This window comes from Maniola hyperantus, chromosome 24 (assembly GCF_902806685.2).
Source record: "Maniola hyperantus chromosome 24, iAphHyp1.2, whole genome shotgun sequence".
In the NCBI taxonomy this organism is placed as follows: Eukaryota; Metazoa; Arthropoda; class Insecta; order Lepidoptera; family Nymphalidae; genus Maniola; species Maniola hyperantus.
The window spans coordinates 2,004,133-2,017,783 of NC_048559.1; the positions used below are offsets into that span (position 1 = coordinate 2,004,133).

A 13,651-nucleotide genomic window follows, 5' to 3' on the forward strand; every position below is an offset into this window, starting at 1 on the left:
CGCTTCGCTTCCGCTGGCTGCCTTCATATTAAATTTTTGTTGATTATAAGGGTTATTTTATCTTAGACTGGAAACGGTTGAATAAACTATCGCAACAAGGTCATTCAGGTACAACGGCCTGACGAGGCACATGATAGTAACATATAGTTGTTATCAAAGCAATAATCTGCGCATTTTCCCGAGTAATAATCTGCGCAAAGTGCGGCACTCATCATACATATTCGTCACGGAGCTCGCGTCCGTCAACATCAATGTGAAGATAAACTGCACCAGCAATTTGTAAATCAACAGTTGTTAAAGTGAATTTATATATTATGTAACTAAGAATATTATGATAAATAAATATTAACTAAGAATGTTGTTTAATTTACAAAAACATGTTCGCTCGCTTCGCTTGCGCTGGCTTACCAGGGCTGACTTCATAAGATTTAGATGATAATTTATCTTAGACCGTAAATGGGTCAAAAACTGTATTACGAGGTCATTCAGGTACACATAACTTGACACCGACGACGAGGCACATGATAGTAACATGCTTATTTTCAACGCAATAAATCTGCGCAAATTTTTCCTCTTGAGTAATAATTTGCGTACACTGCGGCACTCTTGGGCCTATAACAGCGGACTGGAGACGGCGACCTGCTTGCGTGTGGTCCTCTAATATTATGTGACAGACACACATTTATATGTGATAATAAGTACAACCCGCACCGGAAGACGCAGCGTTGGAAGACCCCCCACTAGGTGGACGGACGACATCAGACGAGTCGCAGGGAACCGCTGGATCCAGGCGGCGCAAGACCGTGGCGTGTGGAAGTCCCTACAAGAGACCTATGTCCAGCAGTGGACGTCTATTGGTTGTTGATGATGATGATGATGATGATGACGTACAACCCGTCGGAAATATCTACGAACCTATGTCCACCAGTGGAGTCTATTGGTTGATGATGATGACGTACAACCCGTCGGAAATGTCTACGAACCTAGCTTAATGACGTTATGCAACGTGTTTGCGTTGGCAAAAATACTGGTAGAATAGAACATAGTGTTTATATACTCTTTGGGTTCTGGATATGCGAAAACAGGCGAGCTGCGGGAATGCGCGAGGGGAAGCGCATTCCAGTGAGGTGGGCAGATATTTCCGTCAGGTTGTATGTGAGATAGTAATTCGTAGTCGAGTGCAAACATGTAATTATTGAGCATCTTTAATTAAACAATATTATATTGATGTCGAATTTAATTAAACAATATTATATTGATGTCGAATTTAATTAAACAATATTATATTGATGTCGAAACTTAGATTTCGTTAAATAAAATACACCGAACAGGTGTATTTTATTCGAAATTCTCATAGTAACTACGTTTTTATTCTTTAACTAGCTTATGCTCGCGACTTCGTCCGCGTGGACTACACAAACTTCAAACCCCTATTTCACCCCTTAGGCAGTGTATTTTCAAAAATCCTTTCTTAGCGGATGCCTACGTCAGCTATACGCATGACAGTAGTTTGAGCTGTGCGTTAGAATAGAATATGTTTTATTCATGTAAACTTTTTACAAGTGCTTATGAATAGTCAGGTAGTTTTAATTTACCACTGGTTCGAAATGCCGTTCCTACCGAGAAGAACCAGCAAGAAACTCGTTGACAGATCAGTCAGTCAGTCACCTTTTCCTTTTATATATTTAGAAAATAAAGATAGTAAAAATGAAAACACCTCGGTTTAGTTAGAAAATATTTTTAATTATTATTAGACATAAATCAAAGTACAATAATAATATGTAATTGTTCAAAAAAAAAGTGAATATACGAAACAAGGTCAACAGTTCACTCTCTAGTCTACTCTTCCATGGCCTCAACTTCTTGCTTGTTCTGTTTGTCCTTCTTCTTTTTCTTCTTCTTCTTGGGCTCCTCGGCAGCTGGGGTCTCGTCCTGCATCAGCGCCACTTCCTGCATGGCCTGCTTCATCACGTCGATGTTCTTGGCGGGAATGTCTCCCGTCTCGTAGAACTTCAGTCGGTCTTCGACTTGCTGACGGAGTTTCTCGCCGTATATTGTCGTTTGGGTTTCTGTTGAAGTATTTAAAAAAAAATAGAGATAGCGAGCAAACGAGCAGGTCACCTGATGTTAAGTAATTACCGTCGCCCATGAAATTTGCAGCAGAAACTTCTTAACATAGTCCAGATTGCAGAAAACTCCGTAAGTGCGAGTATTGTCGGCGGTACATTTGTTCGGGACTACGTCATGAAATGTTATCGATTGAATAGCGCCATCTAGTTTTAACTGTGGCCAACCGCCACAAACTTACCAGAGAAGCAGTCAATCCTGGAAGCAATGCTGCACTTGTTGGCCAAGTAGCGGCTGATCCTGCCCTTGTTCTTCACTCCCGCACGCCCGATGAAGGTGGAGTGGTAGAGGAGACCATACTTGGGTGTCTTGGAACGCGTCTTTAAAGCACGGAACAGGGCTTTTTCAGCACCTGTAAACATGATACAACAATGATAATGTAACTCGGCTGTAGTGAAGATCAGCAAGAACTGTCGCGAGACGATCGGCAGCTGTCTTCTTTTTCCTTACCAAGAATCTGTACCGTGGAGGCGGGATACTTGGCCAGGCTGGTCAGGGAGCCGGCCTTGGAGATCAGCCGGGCACCCACTTGGTCACCCACTAGAGTGGTCAGGTTTGGCGCGACGGAGTTCATCTTAGTGTGCAAGTACTCCGATATTTGCTTCCTGTAAAAAAAAACTAGTGTGGGAAAAATGTGACTAAAGTGGGAAAACTTTGATAAACATGGGAAAATGTGATTAAAGCAGGAAGCATGTGATAAACGAGGAAAAAATGCATAAAAATACCCACTACACGTGGTTAATGACTGCAACATCACTAACAACGAGGATCTCAGAGCTTCAGTAACTTTTAAAAGGAACTTACTAGAAATAAGTCCCTAACTTAGCTTACCTACGTGAACCTACGTGGTTTTTTTTGCTGTGTCTAAAGCGGACTTGATAAACATTCTCTATGTTGATAATTTAAAAAAACCTATTCTATTGCGCTATAATTACGCAGTATGTATACAGGTAGCTCCGCTGATGTAGACGTCTGTTAAGAAAGTTTTTTGGATATTCTTCGCGAGCTACAGAAATATGGGAAATATAAGCGTGAAAAAAATTGTGGTGACGTTTGAAAAATTACTCAAACGTGGGAAAAATGTGTTAAAAGTGGTAAATATATGATAAGCGTGGGAAAAATGTGATAATAGTGGGAAAATTTCGAGAAATATATAGAAAAAAACGTGAACAAAAAGAAGAAAACAAATCTAATATTCCCACTAACCTGTAGTTAACGAGCGCAACGACTCTAACAGCGAACATCTGTATATTGATCAAGTCAACGGGCGATATGTCCATCCCCATGGACATCTTGGCCGCGTCCAATATTGCCTGTGCCTTCTCTGAATCACCGAGGAGCTCTGTCAAGGGCTCGAGAGACTCTTCAGAGAGGGACTTGCGGTCTTTGATGTGTTCCGCACACTTGGCGTAGAGATGGTTGTCCGGGACGATGCTCACGAGCTCTGGGAAGTGGTAGGAGTACCATTCCCTGTAACATATGGAATTTTAGGTAAATCTTTAAGTATACATCATATTATAGTTACAATGAGTATCCATATTATAAATGCGAAAGAGTATCCATATTATAAATGCGTAAGAGTTGGTTTATTGGTTTGTCCTTCAATCACGTCGCAACGGAGCAACCGATTGACGTGATTTTTTGCATGGGTTTTTTGTTGTTAGACTTGGAGAGTGACATAGGCTAGTTTATATCCTGGAAAATCAAAGAGTTCAGGATTTTAGAATCCAACTAACCTAACCTAACCTTAGTGTCAACAGTCAAATGTTACCACTCACCTGATTCTCATAGAGAACGTGTTGATATCCTTGTCAAGTTGGTCCAGCAGCGCGATGGACTGTATGATCATGTTGTCAACGCGATGGACATTGAACTTGACTCTGGCCCGCGAGTAGGAGTGGCCTAGGCCAAGTTGAGCCACACTGCAGGCTTTGAGGGTCAGGCCTTTGATCAGGGCATGGAAATGGTGTCTTATACCTGATGGCAAATTAAAAAAAAATCGTGTATAAGTCCCGCAAATTGCTAATGCGCGTGGCCGCCATTTTAGTGATGTCAGCACTAGACTGAAGTTTCGAGCTAATGGTAAATTTTTATTTCGGCTGACGTCAAAATGACGTCATTTCGATGTTAATGAGACACGGTTCCAGCGCAATAGCAATTTGCGGGACCTATATCCCTGTATATAGCTCACAGACTATACAGGGTGTAACCAGAACGGTAGCAAAAACGAAAACAGGTGATAGTACTGATGATTACTGATATGATCACAAAAAAGAACGCGAAAAAATATATTAAAAAATGCTACATTTTGTAAAAGTTCACGATGTATTGCAAATAAAACATCTGACTTACTCTAGAGGTCAACGAACTAGGCCACTCGAAGTCAATGCCGCGTCGTAGGCAGGGCATTGACCCGAGTTTTGCATGCTATACATTGCAGGTTTGAAAAATACTAAATTACTAAAACTACAAAATGAGGCAAATGGTTATTGGTATTGGATTGTGTTTAGGTAGTATAACAATAACGTTAACGTTAAGTTTTTGTTATAGTTGACGCATTTTAAACTGAGTTGTCGAGTTATCTGTCGCTCGCACATACAGGTCGTAGGTAAGTGCGACCGAAACAGACAGATAACTCAATGGCTCAGTTTAAAATGCGTCGACTATAGCGTCTGGTTACATCCTGTATGCCTGCAGTTATTTAAATGTAAATGTTGCATCAGCAAATCCTAAACATATCATTAATTGATAGTCTGGTGTAAACTATTGCTCTTTATATAGCACAATTTTATTACCACAAGCTACATAAAACTTGCAATAGATCAATTTGTGCATAACATATTGAAAGAAAAGAAAGAAAGAAAAACGTTTATTTTTTAAAGCTGTACCACACATTACCAGTTAGACCTGAATAGGTTATCCCGGCGCCTCTAATACTTGAGTAGTAAAGTCAAAAGACCAATTTGTATACAACACTTTATTTTACAACATTTTGTTGCATACAACCCGTCGGAAATATCTGCGAACCTGCCTTAATGACGTCATGCAACGCGCTTGCTTCGCCAACGGTACTGGAAGGCGGAAATGGGCGATCTGCGGGGAAGCGCATTCCAGCGATGTGCGCAGATATGTTTACCTTGTAAATTTTTATCAATAAAGATTTATATTTATTATTATACTAGCTGATGTCCGCGACTTCGTCCGCGTGGAATCAGGTTTTTAAAAATCCCGTGGGAACTCTTTAATTTTCCGGGATAAAAATAACCCTATGATCTTCCCCGAAATACAAGCTATTGCTATTTGCTGTACCAAATTTACTTAAAATCGGTTGAACGGATGGGCCGTGAAAGGCTAGCAGGCTAGCAAACAGACAGACAGACAGACGAACAGACAGACAAACTTTCGCAATTATAATTTTAGTATGGATTATATTTATATGTAGTAATATTCCCCTTTCCCCTCCAACCTTTCGGAATTTAATCCTCTCTCCAACCGTTGAGCTATTGATGCTTAACATGCATAATTCTTACCTCTGAGCACCTCTGGAACTGCGCCAGTATGTGAGCATGGTATCTCCAGGGCTTCACTGATGGCTGCTCCCAGTTTAGGGTCGGATACTCCCAGGGTACACTTGCTACGTTTCTTGCGTTTTGGCAGGGCTCCTTCTAGAAAGAGGTTCAGATCTTCTGGTAGGATACCTGAGGAATAAAAAAGTTTTTTTAAATAATATATGGCCAAGGCTCTTCTGACTTTGACGCTAAATCTATATATATAAAAGGAAAAGCTGACTGACTGACTGATCGATCTATCAACATACACCTAACTTAAACAGGGGTTTGAAAGTCTTATTTATAAAAATGAATCCCTATTTCCCTTGGTTACTCCATAACTTGGGAATGACTGGCCTGACATTAAAAAATCCGGCCAAGTGCGTGTCAGACTCGCATACTGAGGGTTCTGTATACTAGTCGTATTTTTTCGACATTTTGTGCGATAAATCAAAAACGATTATACATAAATAATAAATAAAAATCTGTTTTAGAATTTACAGGTAAAGTCGTCATATGATATTCCACTTAGTATAGTTATCTACTTTGAGAATTAAAAATACTAATTATTTGTTCATGAACAAATTTTTTTTGTGATGTAATCACAAATTCACGGTTTCTACCAAATTTCATGATTCTAGGTGAACAGGAAGAGTACCCTATAGGTATTCTTGACAGACACTATGGACAGACAGACAACAAAGTGATCTTATTTTTTTTTTTTTTTTTTTTTTTTTTTTTTTTAATAGATATAGCGAGCAAACGAGCAGGCGGGTCACCTGATGTTAAGTGATTACCGCCGCCCATGAACATCTCTATAAGGGTATCATATCTTATAAGGGTTTCTTTTCCTTTTCAGGTACACCACCCTAAAAATATATCTATGCTATCAACGTTGTATCTTCTATCAACGTTGGGAAATGTTAAATCTTAAACTAAGGCAAGGACAATGAAGGAGATTATATTCTTCTTCTTCTTCAAGTGCTTCTCCATTACTGTAGGTTAGCAGTCAGTTGTTTAAACTTCTTCTCCTATTATTACCTTCTGAAATAGCATTGATGTTCTCCAAAGCGAGTATGGCAGACTTGAAAGGCTGGAACGCGATCAAAGTGACGACAGAGTTGAATCGCTGCAAGTCTGTCACCGACTCTTCTACTTGTGGCAGGAACGCTGCCAGCTCCTCAAACTCCGTCACACGGAACAGGGCGAAGCCTGCGCTGTGCTCGTAGAGAACGAATAGTTTACTCTAAAAAAAATATAGAAAGAAAAACATTTACATCACTGGTTTTACACAAAGTTAGATTATCCCGGCACCTCCACCGCTTACACAACTGTGCAACTTACCATTTTTGGTGTTTCTATCTCATTTTCATTGTTAAATTCAAAATTTTCTTTATATGTTTCATAAACACGTGTTTATTTTGGACACTGATAAAACGCGATACGCGATTGTACCCGATCGTCAAGCGTTGTTTTCAGTTTTAAAATTGAGGTTATGACGTTCCAATTCACATTTTTCTTGTAATTGTCATGTTAATTATAACATCGAATTATTTTATGGACTGTGCTTTTAAAAACCGTCGCAAAATTATTTTGTTTTTTCGTTTTACCACCTTGTCAAAGGAAAAGTTTTCTCCATTAAACTCAACACGCAGAAGAAAAAATATGTATCTACTAAGTTTTAGATAAATTATAAATCATGTAAATCTTGCGTGAAACTGAAACACATTACTATGCACCACATGCACAGACTCTTCAGCAGATCTGACATTTTATCAGGGTTACAATGTGTAAAAATCACATCAAATGTGTTCAATTTCTACTCCTATATATCAACGTGATTAACTTAGAGATCGACCGAAAAGAGTTCAATTAAATGAGGGCGCCACTATCATCGTTGTGGTAACACCATACGGATATATTTTGGTATTTATTAAATGATTAAAACACTGGAGAACCTATATCGTAATAATAATAAATTTATAATACACCTCGAGTAAACTATCAAATTGCTTAAAACTCCTATTCCATAACATTACACTGATATGCACTGGTGAATTGCATGGCTATTGTAACATTTTTCATTTTAAATGACACTTTCTAGGTAGATACTAAGATTTTTCAGCAAAAAAAAGTATCAATTGCACTGATCGCAGTATTACAATATATTGAAATGAAATACCTATTACGGATAGTGAAATAGTTATGATTAAAATGCACTATTCATTAATTTTTGGAGTGATACCTACTACGGCTACATTTAAAAATACTTATATAATGTCATTACCGTTAACTAACGCGTGGGCTTGATATTTGGCTAAAAAGCGTATTATAACTTGGTAAATTCACTTCATGAGCACTTTTGAGAATCGTCTTTTTGGTAATGTGGCTGTTATTTGGTACTTTTCGTACAAGTAAACTAGGAAATTGTTAAAACTCACCTAAATCCACAAAAAAAATTGACGGCACTGATATTAACTAGTTAATTTAAAACTTGCTCTGTATAGTTAAAACATTTTAGTTCCTAAATATTTAATTACGACTCTAAGCGGTTGCACTGTACAACTTTCGAGGTTTCGCCTAGTTTTGACTCAAGTCAAAGTACCTGGCAACACTGAATTTTAAATATGGTGACCGTTAGCCTTTGGCGCATCATATTATTGTGATTTAATTTCTGTTTAATTTATATCTTGCTTCTTTTATTCGTTTGTTTTCAATCTTTTCTGCTAGGTGAGTGCCGGCTGCCGTTAAGAGATAAAGCATAGCACGAATCACTCATTTCGATCTCGTGCTAATAAGGAAATAGAAGTAAAACACCAAGATGTCTCACAGTAATTCCAGGAAACAATTAAAGGCAAATTTGAATGTGCTACACATGATTCAGCCTATGCCCTCTAATATAGCGCAAGCAGTGTTTGAAAAGAAAGGTTTAGAGAAGCCAACACAGAGCTTGTTCAACAACTTAGTTTATTACTTATTGGGTTTAATCGATCCTAAATTCCACTCTTCTATGACATGCCCTCTTTATGATACAAGACTAGAAAGGGCATTTAGAAGCGAATTATCTGGATTTATAAGTAATTATGCCGCTAAAGGACTATTAACCGATGTAAGGTCATCATATTTAGTCCATCCTAGTTGCCAAAAAGTTACACTACTGATGTACCAACTTTCCACCCTAGCTGTAAAGCAGTTGCTTACCACAAGAATTAAGGGAACGGAAAAACAGAAGTTATTTGATGAGGTAACAGAAAAATTCAACAAAAGGGAAGATGATAAAAGTTTTTGTGAATATATGAAGAGTTTAAACTATGAAGGTAAAGTTTTGAATATGTTGGATAGGTTTTTAGAAAAAAAACAATATTATGAACAAATAGCTGATAAGTTGCGCACAAAAATAACAGAAAACAAACAGAAATTGGCTACTTTAAACGCCCAGACATACATTAATAATTTAGTAGATGGTTTTAATTATGAGTTAGTGGATGAATCATTAAAAGATGAAATATTGAAAATTAAAAATATCAAGAAACCAGCTCCAATTTTTGAGGAATGGTTGAAGGAACTAGATAGAGAAGTGGATAATATGGAAGGCACCTGGGACGCCAAAGTGTTGCCACTTTTAAATAATTGTCGGCACATGCGTAATTCGTCAGAAGAGCTGGTTAAAAGAGAGACAGGTCAAATAGATAAGAGTTGTTACATGTTAACAGTATGATCCAAGCTGATGCGATTTGTACAGATGAATTGCAAAGTGAGGTAAAGAGAAAAAAAACTCTTATTATTTATTGTTTTTAGGGTTCCATACTTCAAAAGTAAAAAAACCGGCCAAGTGCGAGTCAGGCTCGCGCAACGAGGGTTCCATACTACAGTCGTATTTTTTCGATATTTTCCACGATAATTCAAAAACTATGATGCATAAAAATAAATAAAAATCTGTTTTGGAATGTACGGATGAAGACCTTTCATATGATACCCCCACTTGGTATAGTTATCTTACTTCGAAATTAAAAATACTAATTATTAGTTCATGACCACAATTTACTTTTTTTTGTGTGATGTAACCACCAATCCACGGTGTTCAGATTTTCCCCCAAATGTCAGCTATAAGACCTACCTACCTGCCAAATTTCATGATTCTAGGTCAATGGGAAGTACCCTGTAGGTTTCTTGACAGACCGACAGACAGACAACAAAGTGATCCTATAATAAGGGTTCTGTTTTTAGGGTTCCGTACCTCACAAGGTGGACGGACGACATCAGACGAGTCGCAGGGAGCTGCTGGATTCAGGCGGCGCAAGGCTGTGGCATGTGGAAGTCCCTACAAGAGACCTATGTCCAGCAGTGGACGTTATTTAGTATCTTTCATTGCCAACAGGTCAACAGCAGTCAGAAGTATATATTGCAGAACATAGAACAGAACGGAAGACTGAATTTCCCCAACCTTATACAAGCATTTCTTATAAGTATGTCTTACATTTTGAAAGACAACAACTTTGAGAATGTGGTATACATCAATGAACGTGTGAGGGCTTACCGGGAGGAGTTAGGTGGAGTTCGTCATGCTTTTCAAGCTTTATTAGAGAGAGTGGAGAGAAACGAGAAGAGATTACAGGTAAATAAATTAAACAGGTAAAAAGTTAAAAAGCCATGGAGTTTAATGTTGGATGTCTTACAGAAGCGAACCTTCTTGCATAATAATCCATAGTAATATTATAAATGCGAAAGTGTGTCTGTCTGCTAGCTTTTCACGGCTCAACCGTTCAACCGATTTTGACGAAATTTGGTACAGAGGTAGTTTGCAACCCGGGGAAGGACATAGGGTACTTTTTATCCTGGAAAATTAGAGTTCCCACAGGATTTTTTAAAACCTAAATCCACGCGTACGAAGTCGCGGGCATCAGCTAGTATCTTATAGTACCCTAGACTTGTGACTTAATCCGCGTGTACTACACAAATTTCATCCCCCTTACTTTACCCCCCTTAGGGTTGAATTTTTAAAAATTCTTAGCAATTGTCTACATCATAATAGCTATCTATATGCCAAAGGGAAACCCCCATTCGTCAAAGAATTTTTGGCCAAAGTGCGTCCATCAATGATATTAATTAAAGGCACTATTTTGGACATATAACTCGGAGGAACTTTTATAAACCTTTTTGTTATTTGTTTTCTCGGTAAGAAGTATTGCAAAACCTACATTGCCTAGATTGTCATTACGAGCGGAATTAGTTGAGCGTGTTTTAATTACGCTGGAGTGTTACGCACAAACTGTTACGAGCAATATTTCAGTCATTAAATAAGTTTTTTTAGTATTCATAACATTAATGGATGAATTTTGGCCAAGAATGCTGCTTACCTACATTTGTTTATTAGTTTAGAGTTTATTTATGTAATTTAATTAAGTAACTTATTTTAGTAGTAAAATTACCTGACACTTTATTCGCATGCGGTGATTACCTTTAATTAGCTCGTCATTTTATCTAAGAACTTTTGTATTTTTAATTTTGTGTTTAATGTAGATGATTAGCTGTTGGTGATCCTAATAAATGAGAAAAAAAAAGAATGGGCGTTTCCCTTTCAGCCCTTTCAGCAATTTCGAAATTGATTTGTAATTTTATTTTGGAAGTACGGATTAAAATAGGTATATTTTGTTTGTTTCCAGGCGATGCCTGAAATCGACATTCAATCAATAACCATAGAAGATCACTGGCAAATACCTCCTCTACCAGACCTCTCTGGCCTCAAGATGAAGCAAAACCAATACAACTTCAATTTTGATACTTTCACACCACTAAATCACTCCAAACACCAGTTTAACCTGTGTAGAAGAGGAGAGGTGTTCTCTAAGCCTCCGCCCAGACCAGTACCACCAACGTATCATGCTCCGAAAGATGATTTCCTAAAAACTTTACTATCAAGCCGAGTCTTTGATCGTGAAAATATAAACCAAAGCAGGAATACATCCGTTAAATCAAACATGAAAGTTAACGAAACAATAGCAGGATGTTCAACCGGGTTCACGAAAGAGCAAGTAGCGAGATTACTATCGACGAAGAAAAGCAGCATTAAAAAGCATAAGAAAGCAACGGAAAGTCACGATAATGTTAAATTCATAAAAGGGGCTTTATTCAACGAATCGGTGGCTTCAAATCAGGGGTTATTCAGGAGCTTTTCCTCACCGAACTTGCTTGGCAACAACGATAAAAGACCTTTATTGAATATTAGAGGGAGGAAATTATCTATTATGGAAGAAGATAGTCCACCTTCGTTCAATGTGTCTGGTGTTGCTCGCTTAGATAACAACTTTGGTACACCCAATGCAGAAAGTTCTGGAAATATGATAAGTTTTCCAAAAATAAACGATGAAGCCAAGGAACAAATGGATAATGTTCAAAGAGAATTAGAAAATATGGTCTCCCCGATTTTAGAGCGAGAAAGTCACGCTAAAATGGTAACTGCAAGCAAGATACCAAGGATTATTACTACTGCTCCATCAGAGGAACAAAAACTGAACTTTGCTAAAACTGATACAGTAAGAGACTTAAAAATACCACAGATTGCTTGTACTGCACCACAAGTGGACAAAAAAATGAATTTTGCTAAAACTCATACAAGAGACTTAACTACTGTAACAATGCCCTTTTCTAAATCCGATACAGCAAGAGAATTACAAGAATCTCATTTATCTAAAAAGACGTCTAATCCGTTAACTGAGCAAGAAGCTCGCTCAATCAAAATCATGACTGTGAGGGATTCGCAAGAAAGTCATCATTCATTGACAACAAAAGAGTTACAAGAATCTTATTTATCTAAAATAACCACTACAATGGAATTGCCAGTAATTTTTCTGTCACCGTTAAATGAGCAAGAAGCTCACTCATTCAAATCCTTGACAGTGAGTGATTTGCAAGAAAGTCATCATTCATTGAGAACTGACACAACAAGAGACTTACAAGAATCTCATTTATCTAAAATAACCACTACAATGGAATTGCCAGGAATTTTCTTGTCACCGTTGAATGAGCAAGAAGCTCACTCGTTTAAAACCATGACTGTGAGAAATTTGCAAGAAAGTCATTCGTCGAAAACTGTTACACCAAGAGTCTCTACGTCACCAATACAAGAAACTCACACGCCAAAACCAAATGAAGCCCTTATAAAAAAGACTAGTTCTTTAGAGAAAATTATCAATCGTTTTAAGCAAGTACGAGCTAAGGTCATACCTGTTAGAGAAGAAAATGAAAATTTTCATACAAACAATTTAATAAATAGAAATTTACTACCGGACCTTTTGAGTCCGAGTTACAGTTCAGATAGGAGGTCCAACAGTGGTAACAATGTGGACGTATGGGGTTCGGATACAGATGAAGTAATTGATAGGGGACCTAGGGTCAGTTTGGGGACTATGATGGGCGTAGACCATACCTTTTTAGACCAATTTGATCTGAGTGACTAATGCAAGCCACAAGTGGTCGTTTAGTGAAAATCAATTTTCTGCCACTAGTGAATTTATATGCTTTTAAAATTTGTCCCGGCCCAATACTTTGGCCTAAGATTTTTACACCTTTATTACCTGTTACACCCAAAGCCACCATGATCCAAACAAACGTTCCTCCGTTCCTCCCAGTGTTGGGAACAATACATAGATAAACTTTTAGCTTTTATTAAATAACGAAGGTCTGGCACGCGCTGGCTCTCCCTCTATAAGTATTATTAAAGTATTTATTATTAAAAAACTTCTGATTTTATAACAAACATGCATGTACAAATAATAATATAATAAAAATAAAATAAATATGCATTTATTCAGACGTTTCATTTTTACAATAAGATGTTAGTCGCTAATAGGAGGTTCAGTACGCGGCTCAAAGTAATGTACATCGAACTTTAGAAGGAGATAGCAAATTTGTAGAGCGTTGACTCTGTCGTTGAGACCGACAAAACGTCATCTAGGTATGGATGACAGAGAACGCTC

General features: G+C 37.8%; 2 protein-coding genes across 2 annotated transcripts; one reads left to right on the forward strand and one right to left on the reverse strand.

The window, feature by feature from the left end:
* Positions 1–1,722: 1,722 nt before the first annotated feature.
* Nop56 (Nop56 ribonucleoprotein) lies at positions 1,723–7,177 on the reverse strand. Its single transcript, XM_034981175.2, has 8 exons — positions 7,020–7,177; positions 6,717–6,921; positions 5,658–5,825; positions 3,906–4,104; positions 3,334–3,597; positions 2,578–2,732; positions 2,309–2,479; positions 1,723–2,069 (listed from the first exon to the last, which is right to left on the reverse strand). Exons 1-8 carry the CDS (start codon positions 7,020–7,022, stop codon positions 1,840–1,842), a joined length of 1,395 nt encoding a protein of 464 aa, XP_034837066.1. The 5' UTR covers positions 7,023–7,177; the 3' UTR covers positions 1,723–1,839.
* Positions 7,178–8,312: 1,135 nt separating this feature from the next.
* On the forward strand, positions 8,313–13,485 carry LOC117993384 (uncharacterized). Its single transcript, XM_069506768.1, is given in 4 exon segments — positions 8,313–9,394; positions 9,397–9,434; positions 10,054–10,290; positions 11,339–13,485. Coding segments are annotated over 4 exon segments (2,967 nt in total). The 5' UTR covers positions 8,313–8,496; the 3' UTR covers positions 13,133–13,485.
* The last annotated feature ends 166 nt before the right edge of the window (positions 13,486–13,651 follow it).